The sequence below is a fragment of the Salminus brasiliensis genome, chromosome 18 (genome assembly GCF_030463535.1).
Source record: "Salminus brasiliensis chromosome 18, fSalBra1.hap2, whole genome shotgun sequence".
NCBI lineage: Eukaryota > Metazoa > Chordata > Actinopteri > Characiformes > Bryconidae > Salminus > Salminus brasiliensis.
In genome coordinates this window covers 31,577,715-31,589,925 of record NC_132895.1, presented here as the reverse complement: position 1 = coordinate 31,589,925, position 12,211 = coordinate 31,577,715, and the positions used below count along the sequence as shown (strand labels likewise).

Below are 12,211 nucleotides of genomic sequence, written 5' to 3'. Positions count from 1 at the left end.
GTATTAGTGACTTTTATTTTGATATAGTCTGTTTGTTCGTTTGTATTAGTGACTTATTTTGATATAGTCTGTTTGTTCGTTTGTATTAGTGACTTATTTTGATATAGTCTGTTTGTATTAGTGACTTTTATTTTGATATAGTCTGTTTGTTCGTTTATTTTTGTGACTTATTTTGATAGTCTGTTTGTTCGTTTGTATTAGTGACTTTTATTTTGATATAGTCTGTTTGTTCGTTTGTATTAGTGACTTATTTTGATATAGTCTGTTTGTTTGTATTAGTGACTTTTATTTTGATATAGTCTGTTTGTTCGTTTGTATTAGTGACTTTTATTTTGATATAGTCTGTTTGTTCGTTTGTATTAGTGACTTATTTTGATATAGTCTGTTTGTTCGTTTGTATTAGTGACTTATTTTGATATAGTCTGTTTGTATTAGTGACTTTTATTTTGATATAGTCTGTTTGTTCGTTTATTTTTGTGACTTTTATTTTGATATAGTCTGTTTGTTCGTTTGTATTAGTGACTTATTCTGATATAGTCTGCTTGTTAGTTTATTTTTGTGACTTTTATTTTGATATAGTCTGTTCGTTTATTTTTGTGACTTTTATTTTGATATAGTCTGTTTGTTCGTTTGTATTAGTGACTTATTTTGATATAGTCTGTTTGTTCGTTTGTATTAGTGACTTATTTTGATATAGTCTGTTTGTTCGTTTGTATTAGTGACTTATTTTGATATAGTCTGTTTGTTCGTTTGTATTAGTGACTTTTATTTTGATATAGTCTGTTTGTTCGTTTGTATTAGTGACTTATTTTGATATAGTCTGTTTGTTCGTTTGTATTAGTGACTTTTATTTTGATATAGTCTGTTTGTTCGTTTATTTTTGTGACTTTTATTTTGAAACGCTCCGACGAATAAAATAAGAAGCCTTTACGACAGGTCTAGCTCATCAGTTGATCACCAAGCCCTTGCCGTGCTGGGTCGGCTGTGTTAGGGCAGTGCGTGTGTGTGTGGCTGGGTTCTCCAGGTTTGGGGGGGTTGGGGTGAGGGCAGGTGGATGTGGGGGGGTTTATAGGAGATGGTGACGGAGGTTCAGCAGGAGAAGAAAGACTGTTGGGTAAACACAGCATTACAGCAACACACAGCGCCACGGCATTATGAAATGATGGAAGGGATGAAGTCGGATTAGCCGCTCTATTACAAAAACACTAGTTATCCCTCACACACACACACACACACACACACACACACACACACACACACACACACACACACACACACACACTCTTGCACAAGCTCACACACGACACAAAGACAGAGCCACACACCTACAGGCCTTGTCCACACCTGCCACTCACAAAAGTCCTGGGGGGTCCAAGCACTCGAGCCACCTTATAAGGGGGTCATACGTTCACAGAGTAGCCCTGTACCTGGTCTTGGTTATCAGAGTTACCACGGTAACAACCCCCCACCTACCCCCCCATATATTCTCACACAGGCCCCTACTGCATCTGATCTCCTACATCAACACCATACTTATGGATGGGGATGGGGACGGGGAGGGGGCTGCAGAGACACTACACAGACAAAAGTATTGGGACACCTGCTCATTTCTGCTGTTTCATCCTGCTGTTGTTACTTCCAGAGCAGACCTTCTACTAGATTCTGCAACCCTGCTGTAAGGCCGTAGTGGTGCCGGTATGTTGGAGGCCTGATCCCCGACTCATCCCAAAACACTCCAGTTCCTCCACCGCTCCACAACTCAATGCTGGGGGGCTTCATACCCCTCATACCCCTTCATACCCTTCATACCCCTACAGCCCACGCCTGGCATTAGGCAGCATGATGCTCCAGAGAGTGACCTATTCTATTGGCTATATAGACAAGCTGAGCAAAGGGTGCAACTTAAAAGCAGCATTTAGGGGTGTCCACAAACATTTGGCCACAGAGTGTATGTTATTGAGCTCTGTACTGATCGGCTGCCTTGCCACCAACCGCACTAATTAACACTGGTCCTGGAGCTGCTACCGAGTCCCTAGACCCTGCTTTCTAGCCTCTGAGCACATTTCCCTCGAGCTGGGCCTGCCCTCAGTTTGACTGGGGTAAATGAACACTTAGACAAAAGCCACACTCCTGAAAACGCTCGGTCAGGAATGTCCCCAACTTAAACTCCCCTCGCTTCCCTTAAAATACACAAAGCAAACACGGAGACGAACGTGTGCAATTTCTGCTGACGTGAACTCGGCGGAGAGCAGTGAGGTCAGTCCGACCTGAAACAGCTGAAACTGAAGGAACAACTGAAAACACATCACATCACACTCTGCTTTTCTGGGCATTAGGGCTGCCACCAACGACCATTTCACATCACAAATCTTTTTTGTTGATTAGTCGATTGATCTAAACGATTCATTTATTACCCAAAGACTACGTGACCACGTAAAACTACCCAAAGACTGCTCAGGATAAACACCTGACCACGTAAAACTACCAAAAGACTGCTCAGGATAACCATGTCCATTTAAAACTACCCAAAGACTGCTCAAAATAAACATATGACCACATAAAACTACCCAAAGACTGCTTATGATGAACACCTGACCACGTAAAACTACCCAAAGACTGCTAAGGATGAACATACGACCATTTAAAGTTACCTAAAGACGGCTCAAGAAGAACACATGACTACCTAAAACTACCAAAAGACTGCTCACGATGAACATATGATCACGTAAAACTACCAAAAGACTGTTCAAGATGAGAATGTCCACTTCAAATTACCCAAAGACTACTCAGGATGAACACATGACCACCTAAAATTATCCATAGACTGCTCAGGATGAACACCTGATCACGTAAAACTACCCAAAGACTGCTCAGGATGAACACCTGACCACGTAAAACTACCCAAAGACTGCTCAGGATGAACACCTGACCACGTAAAACTACCCAAAGACTGCTCAGGATGAACACCTGACCACGTAAAACTACCCAAAGACTGCTCAGGATGAACACCTGACCACGTAAAACTACCCAAAGACTGCTCAGGATGAACATATGCCCACGTAAAACTACCCAAAGACTGCTCAAGATGAACACAGGACCACGTAAAACTACCCAAAGACTGCTCAGGATGAACACATGACCACGTAAAACTACCCAAAGACTGCTCAGGATGAACACATGACCACGTAAAACTACCCAAAGACTGCTCAGGATGAACATGTCCATTTAAAACTACCCAAAGACTGCTTAAGATGAACACAGGACCACGTAAAACTACCCAAAGACTGCTCAGGATGAACACATGACCACGTAAAACTACCCAAAGACTGCTCAGGATGAACACGTCCATTTAAAACTACCCAAAGACTGCTTAAGATGAACACAGGACCACGTAAAACTACCCAAAGACTGCTCAGGATGAACATACGAACGATTCATTTATTACCCAAAGACTACGTGACCACGTAAAACTACCCAAAGACTGCTCAGGATAAACACCTGACCACGGAAAACTACCAAAAGACTGCTCAGGATGAACACCTGACCACGTAAAACTACCCAAAGACTGTTCAAAATGAACATATGACCACGTAAAACTACCCAAAGACTGCTCAGGATAACCATGTCCATTTAAAACTACCCAAAGACTGCTCAAAATAAACATATGACCACATAAAACTACCCAAAGACTGCTTATGATGAACATATGACCACGTAAAACTACCCAAAGACTACTCAGGATGAACACATGACCACCTAAAATTATCCATAGACTGCTCAGGATAACCACGTCCATTTAAAACTACCCAAAGACTGCTCAGGATGAACACATGACCACGTAAAACTACCCAAAGACTGCTCAGGATGAACACAGGACCACGTAAAACTACCCAAAGACTGCTCAGGATGAACATATGACCACGTAAAACTACCAAAAGACTGCTCAGGATGAACATATGACCACGTAAAACTACCAAAAGACTGCTCACGATGAACACGTCCATTTAAACTACCAAAAGACTGCTCAGGATGAACATATGACCACATAAAACTACCCAAAGACTGCTTAAGATGAACACAGGACCACGTAAAACTACCAAACGACTGCTGAGGTTGAACATATGACCACATCAAACTACCCATAGACTGCTCAGGATGAACATATGACCACTTAAAACTACCTAAAGACCCTTCTTGAAGAACGTAAGTACATTTAAAACAATCCAAAGACTGCAAAAGATTAAAGTAAGACCACTTAAGCCAGCCAAGAGTAAAGACCCCCGAAAATAAACGAACAAGCGCTTTAAAAGTATCCCAAGCTTCCAGCTGCGTTAGATCCCTGAAACAGCTTCTCAACTGCGGTCATCGTAATTCTCCTTTCTCCTTATTCTTTTTTTACCTGCATCCTGTTGGATTTCCTGACCTGGGTCAGGGTCGGCCTCCTCTGCGGACGGCTGGTTTCTCCAGCCTACATTCCCCATCTGTATCCAGAGTCAGTCCCCAAGCCTACGAGGTTCTGGTCCAAGTGGGTCAGCTTCAGTACATCTCAAACAAGACACCTGGTGTCGGAAATGATCGTGGACCGGACATGACCGCCTTTTCCTCAAAGCTCGCAGGTGGCTGTAGAAGGAGGAGGCGGATCACGGCTGAGGCAGAAAGCAGGTCCAGTTTGTCCGGAGAAGGTCGAGACAAGCGTCCAGATCTGGAGCATCACTCATTGGGTGTGATGTTAGTCATTAACGCTTCAGTCCCATGACCTCGAGTGACTCAGGCCTGCAGCGTGTGCCGGACTCTAAGAATACACGCGGGAAGGGAACCCGCGACACAACGTCCTGATTACTCGGAGAGCGGCGCCGGGAACGGGACAGTCCCTGTCCGGAACAGCCGGGACCGAAAGTGTGACGTTTGCGAGAGGGAACGACAGAGCTTACAACACACACACACACACACACACACACACACACACACAGACCTGAAACTAATTAGCACAACAGAAAGCCAGCACATCCCTTAAAGGCATGTGTGTGTGTGTGTGTGTGTGTGTGTATGTGTTGCAAAATCTCAGATTAAGCTTCTCAAACCAGGAGATTAATCTGCTAACAATCCACCCATGCATCCATCCATCCATCCATCCATCCATCCATCCATCCATCCATCCATCCACTCCTGTGTTCTTCCTCCTAATTCAGTCTTCTAAATGATGGGAAAACTCCTAGAACTCTGTAAGCCATCCTACACACACACACACACACACACACACACACACACACACACACACACACACACACACACACAGCTCCGCCCCATGCTTTCTCACACACACACACCGTCTAATTATTGTAGCTCAGTATAGTAAGAAGATGCTTTTCATTCCGAGAGGAAAAGTACAGTGTTGGTCTCAGAAACCCCAAATTACAGTTTATAGATCTAAACTGAGAGCCCAGAAACACACACACACACACACACACACACACACACACACACACACACACACACACACACACAACCAAAATCTGACCAATCACACACATGCCACAACATCAAACACCACTCTGACACCACACCATCTATCCCAGAGCCAATCGCAGCACAGCAATGGAAAACACAGCTTAACACTGACCACACAACACCACACCAAACCTCCAACCAATCACAGCAGAGCAGGGGCTATCATATCCAAACTCTGACCAATAAGACACCACACTACCAATACTACAGCCAATCAATCAATCACGGCACAGTACGGAATAAACTGCCCCAACACTCAATCAAAGACCGCTACACCACTCTTCCAGCCAATCACGGCACAGTAAGTCATAACATTAAAAAATCTGACCAATCAGACCACAGCACCACCCCTCAAGCTAAGCACAGCACTGTGAGCAATAAAAAAAAAGCCCATGTCTAACCAATCAATCAGACACCCCAGTAAATCAGAGAGCCAGAGAGTGGCTAATGCACTTAATTTCTGACCAATCAGACACCACTACGCCACTCTTACAGCCAATCACAGCGCATATAGAGAGACATCACAGCTTGTGATCAATCATAACCGTGATCAATCATGGAGCAACAAGTACAGTAAGGGATAACATACCCTGACGCGGACCAATCAGACGCAACAAAACCAAACCTCCGGCCAATCGCAGCACAGTAAGGGATGTTTGGTCCCTGTAGTTTGATTAGACCACACCAGAGCTTGTTCGCGAGCACGGCTGGACCCACCGGTCTCGACACACCGGGGTTCTCATTTGTTTACCCTGAGCAGACCCTTTTGTCCAGAGTGACCGACAGCACCGGGTCATTGGTCCACTCCTAGTCCACCGTTCCAATACTGCCCAAAGTCAGTGCTGAGTCAGGGCTGATACCCGAGAGCCAGGTGCAGTTAAAGAGACGGGTCTCCGGTCCAGGTCCGAAGACCGTTAGACACCCTTACAGACCAACCAAAGCAGCGTTGGGTTTAATGGGATCGAACCTGCCAATGTGAACTGGCTTTCAGAAGGAGCTGTCACACACACACACACACACACACACACACTCTCTCTCTCTCTCCCCCTCACACACACACACTCAAATGTAAACACTGACCCAATTCCTAAAGACCCCCCAGAACAACATTCCGCCATTCACTCAAACGAGTCTGTCTGCCGCTCTCTCTCCATCACACACTCACACACACACACACACACACACACACACACACACACACACACACACACACACTCACACACACACTGTGTGAGTCTCAAGAGCACTCAAACTGAAGTGCCGTGTCTGACACCCACACAGACACATCCTCTCTGTGAACAGTAAGCTGAGAGACCCGCAGCCTCCACAGTCCTGAACAGCTTCTGGATCACGCTGAAGCTCCACTGACCGGAACAGGGGGGAGAGCGGCGTCTCCGTCATTCCCACTCCGGGCCAGAGCGCTGCTGCTCCTGCACTGTGGAGCTCTGGTGTTTGGTGGAGCTGCAGGAGGAGGAGAACCTCTCTCCAGAACTGCTGCTGTGTAACGCTGCAGAACCCATAGAGTCACATTAGATCAAGCTTCTGGAGCTTCTCTCAGCTCGTCCAGAAATGCATGTGTACAGCGGCCCTCAACTGAAGGGGGAGCCAGGCTCAAGTACAAGTCCATCATGAACATCTGTGAAATGACCCAGAGCTAAAAACCATCAGCTAGAGCTCTAATAACTGGAGAGTCAGCAAATGAAGGGTCTCACTGTATAAACACACACACACACACACACACACACACACACACACACACACACACACACACACACACACACAAACACATTTTCTCACTGCAGCGGGGAAGTTCAGGGAGGTCCAATCAGCTTCCGGGTTTTGTTTAAGAGACAGAGAGGGATGAAGGAGAGAGCAACGCCCATCACGTGTACGCCACCCACCCCCTACTTAACCCCACCCACCCCATAAAACAAGTGTGAATGAGACTGTAAATACTGACTGCACCTAAATAGGGTCTTATTCATCTTCTATTATTGTTATTATTATTATTTCTGTCATTAATATTCTGATATTTATGAAAAATCCAACCTGAACTGAACTGAGAGAGAGAAATGAGAGCGAGAGAGCAAGAGAGAGAGCGCAAGAGAGAGAGAGAGAGAGACAGGCAGGTGATGAGGTGATGTTTCTGGTTGGATGAATGACACTGACGGGACGATGTCGGGACACCGTATCCATAGCAATGGAGAAGCACAGTGATGCAGAAGGTGACGTCAGTGCAAACACCAGTAATGTGTCCGCCACAGATCCCCCCCCCCCCCACAGTTGTTGTAAGCCCACTCAGTGCCCTGTCCTGGGGCAAGAGCAACCAATCAATGACACACACCACATACACACACACACCACATACACACACTCTCTCTCTCTCTCTCTGAAAGAACAGACACACTAAGGGTGCTGAACAGCAGCGATGAGACGAAGCCCCGCGCTGCCCACTCCTACAACCTCACACGGGGGTCTTTAAAGGCCCTTCTCAGGCCCCCCTATTCGCCATGTACAGTTCTACCCCAATTTCAGACTAAAGCTCAGCCAGCATTAGCTGTTGTCTTGGTTGCCAGCACTGACCACTCGCACACAGGCACCTTTAACGAACCACCGTTGGAGAGATACTGAAGAAAGGAACCCAGGAAGATCAGAAAACCAAACGCTGCATCTGGAGGTTGGGCGGATAAAGGCTATTCTTGTTGGGTTCTTCGTTAAGAAAGTCTCAAATTAGCTTAAAAAAAATTCGACTGAAAAGCAACAGGACACTGAACCAAAACACAGCCGTGACGGCACGCTCCCTCCCGCGTCCCGTTTCTTCAAAAGTGCAGCGGGTCTTAAAAAAAGAAAACGAAAGAATTTCCGAGGTGTAGTTCCTCTGAAAACAGCCCCAGGACTCGCATTCTTCTCCTTCAGCGGCGCTGGAGGAATTCACACGCTTCAGGAGGCGAATAGAGGCGAGCGCAGGTCCACGTCTGGACGATTCTGACCGAGATCTTCACAACTGTGAGCCACAGACTCTGGATAGTATCTGGATCTGGAAAAAAATGCAACTGACCGTTTGAACCGAACCGAAAAACCGATATACACCCATGCACAATAAATGGACAAAAGTATTGGGACACCTGCACAGTATGCCAGGTTAACGCTATGCAGCTTTCTGAGACATCAGACTGTTGCACCCTTTAGGCTAAACGACCTGGTGTCTTGTAATGGAGAACCTTTCGGTGGGTGTTGGTTTGCACACTACGCGTCTGATCAGCCACAAGGGGTCACGAATGACACGGCCTTTCGCCAGGAGGAAGCCGCTACGAGTCCCAACACTTTCCACACGACCACATTTAGAGTCGCCGACAGGTCCTGATAATAAACCTGTTGGATATCTGCGATATCTCGCAAGGCAGCAGGTCTGGAGCTCTGTAGTTACTGAGTCAGCAGAGCGTTTGGGGGGTGGGGGGTGGTGTGCGACTCTCGGCACACAAACACTATATTGACAAAAGTATTGGGACACCTGCTTATGTTGGAGTAACTGCCTCTACTGGGCTTTCTACTGGGAAGGATGGATCGACTAATGGATGATCACACCCAACTCGTCCCAGAAATACAGGATAGCGCACCACTATCATTCCAGAGGACATTCCAGAGGTTCTCACAATGTTTGGGTGGGTGGGTGGGGGGGGGTCTTTATACCCCTCTAGCCCACACCTGGTGTTAGGCATAGTGTGTCAGCAATGGGTGCAAATTAAAAGAAGCTCAACAACGCATTCATTAGTAGGGGTGTCCACAAACATTTGGACATGCAGTGTACGTCGTTTTTGTTTTGCCACACTGAATATTCTCTCGACGCACAGCAGAACCGCGGTAATCCTGTAGACGATACAGTCGATAGTATGGACGTTGGTCTAGATTTCGGCAAGAGATCGCGACGCCAGCAACTAGACCGAATCCACCTTCTTCTCCAGGTGCCGTAACGAAAACCTCAGAATGAAAGAAGAGTCCCGAATTGCCCAACCGATCACCGCTGCACATTCCAGACCAGACTCGTCATGGACAACACGTCGGAAAGGAGTCACGCTGAACGTGAAAGGTAAACAGCACCTGTGCGACGAGGCTCGCCGTCGGCCCTGGAAATGGAGCGAATTCGTAAAGCAAGACTGGGAGGTCATTCAAGGACCTCGAGCTGGATTGAAGATCCATAAAAGCCTTGACGGATCCCATCCACACTGTAACATCGCCGACCGGCCACGACATGTTCGGCGTCTGAGGCCTGCTTCTTCAGAAACAATGGTTCACAGCATGTACTTGCTTGAACGAACTATTAACTGGGAATCCCACAGATTAATCGCACCAGAAGGTCTTCCAGAGTGGCTTGGTGTGAAGAACTTAGGACGTCTCTCAGAAAGTCAGAAGACCACTTATGGAGGCGCTGGGTCCAGGCTTTCGGCCTGAGCCTCGTTGTTAGTCCCAAAAGGACCATTTTACTATAGCCATGACCTCACATAAACCCCTGAAGACGTGTGTAGGCTCGCTGAGGGGTTTGGATGGTGTGGCTATATTTGGGTTGTAGACATCCCTGGCTTCACTTACCTATTTCTACTTCCCAAACCCATTCTGAAGAGGTTGGGGAGCAGATGGGGAGGTTGAGGTTGGGGAGCAGATGGGGAGCTGGTTCTGGGAGTCGGTTCTTCTGGCGATTCCTGTCATTTCCCCTCATTAGTTTCCCCTCATTCCCTCACTTGGACCTCCAAACCCCAGCTGAGGTCTCCCAGCTCACCTGCAGGTGTGTGTTATTATTTTCAGGAGGACCTTGGTCTCCTGGGCTGGCTGGTGGTGGTCTCCATATGGAGACTTCTGCTTCTTCTAGCCATCCATCCATCCGTCCATTCATTCTGTCCATCTTCTGGCTTTCCTCATGCTTGGTTCTTCTCACAGTCTGTCCAAAATAATAGCACCAGGTCTTTGAGTGAGAGATGAAGCTCAACCTCCAACCCACGGCTTTGCTCGGCTGGTTCCACAGAGAAGCCGTGACCGTGAGAAGAACCAAGCGTGAGGAAAGCCAGAAGATGGACAGAATGAATGGACGGATGGACGGATGGACGGATGGATGGCTAGAAGAAGCAGAAGTCTCCATATGGAGACCACCACCAGCCAGCCCAGGAGACCAAGGTCCTCCTGAAAATAATAACACACACCTGCAGGGGAGCTGGGAGACCTCAGCTGGGGTTTGGAGGTCCAAGTGAGGGAATGAGGGGAAACTAATGAGGGGAAATGACAGGAATCGCCAGAAGAACCGACTCCCAGAACCAGCTCCCCATCTGCTCCCCAACCTCAACCTCCAGCCGTCCGACTGAGATTGACAACAGCAGCGGTGTGGAGCTTCTCCGCCGTCCCTCAGCCGCACATTTCTCCTCACACCCTCCTCAAATTCTCTATTTTTAGGAAATTAAACCTATAAACCCCAAATTTATCCGCGGAAACAGCTGCGCGGAGGCGCGGAGGCGCGGAGGAGACGAGCGTTAGCCGCAAGCTAACGGCTTTTCGCCCCTCAAAACAGACTCCCTTTCTTCAGGCTGGGACCGACCAACAGCCTCTACCCCGCAGCTACACCCAAACCCTGAGGTAACAGTGGCAGAAAATACGGCGGAAATGTGCGAAAGCCTGACAAAACAGCCCCCCGACCTCCCTCGACCGGGCCTACGTGTCCCCCGAGCCGGAGCCGGAGCCGCGGCCGGGGCCCCCCGTCTCGGCCAGAGAAGAAGCGGGCCAGCCGGGCTCAACTCACCGTGTTTGCTCTCTATTTTCCCCGACATGGTCGCTGCCTGGCGCTCGGGTCCTCCTCGAACACTAAAAACGCGGCCCGTTCACTTCGTCAGCCGAACATCGGAACCGAATCGATGCGTCGGACTGGGCTCACGGGAAATATCCCACTCAGGCGGATCCGGAGAGCCAGTCCGTCGGGCTCATGCTGGAGACACGGCGAGAGCTGGAGCTGTGCGACTGCCGATGTCCGAACTCGCGAGTGAATCATTCGGTTTGTTTGGAATCGGCTCTTTCCGATCGATCGATCGATCGAACCGACTCACGAGGGCATCAGTTAATTGCTGTAATATGAATTTGATTTTTTTATTCTGATGCAGAATAGAAATTTGCTCAAACACAAATGGCGAATTTTGGACATTTTGGCGGACTTTTCAACCCTCATAACACTCCCATCCGTCCGGCCTGAATAAATGTAAATACATTAAAATATATTTATTTATTTACATTTATTTGTTTATTTATTTTACAATATGTACAAAAGAGATAGAAACTAACAACCAAGCATATCAAGTAGAAAAAGTCCAAACAACGCATTTACAAAAATGAAAAAATACACAAATACATGAAATATTAATTGAATTAATATAGATGTATTTTTTACATAATGTAATTAAATAAAATGTGCAAGTAGCAATATAGAATAAATATGAGATTTAACTGGAAAACCACCGCTTTAATAACCCCCTCTGATCGCTCCTGTTGATTCCTGATTCGGTCGCTGAATCAAAGGTAGCCAACAGTGCGCCGACTTGATTTCTGATCAGCGAATCGGTTCAGTTCACTGAATCACTTTCCCCATCTCTGCTGGTGACTCGCTGGCGGAGTCCCGTCTGATGCCAGCGGTGCCAGCGGAGCGAGATTCCCGGCCAGAGCAGCGCCGCCT

The 12,211-nt window shown here is 47.2% G+C and overlaps 1 protein-coding gene across 6 annotated transcripts in view; it reads right to left on the bottom strand.

Moving 5' to 3' along the window:
• The window catches only part of rapgef1b (Rap guanine nucleotide exchange factor (GEF) 1b), a 41,362-nt gene extending 29,851 nt beyond the window's left edge, over positions 1-11,511 (bottom strand). For all 6 annotated transcript variants that reach the window (XM_072661662.1, XM_072661666.1, XM_072661663.1 and 3 more), the window contains exon 1: positions 11,291-11,511. In XM_072661662.1, coding sequence (XP_072517763.1) covers positions 11,291-11,318 — 28 coding nt within the window. In that variant the 5' untranslated portion in view covers positions 11,319-11,511. The remainder of the gene's footprint in view (positions 1-11,290) is intronic.
• Between the last annotated feature and the right edge of the window lie 700 nt (positions 11,512-12,211).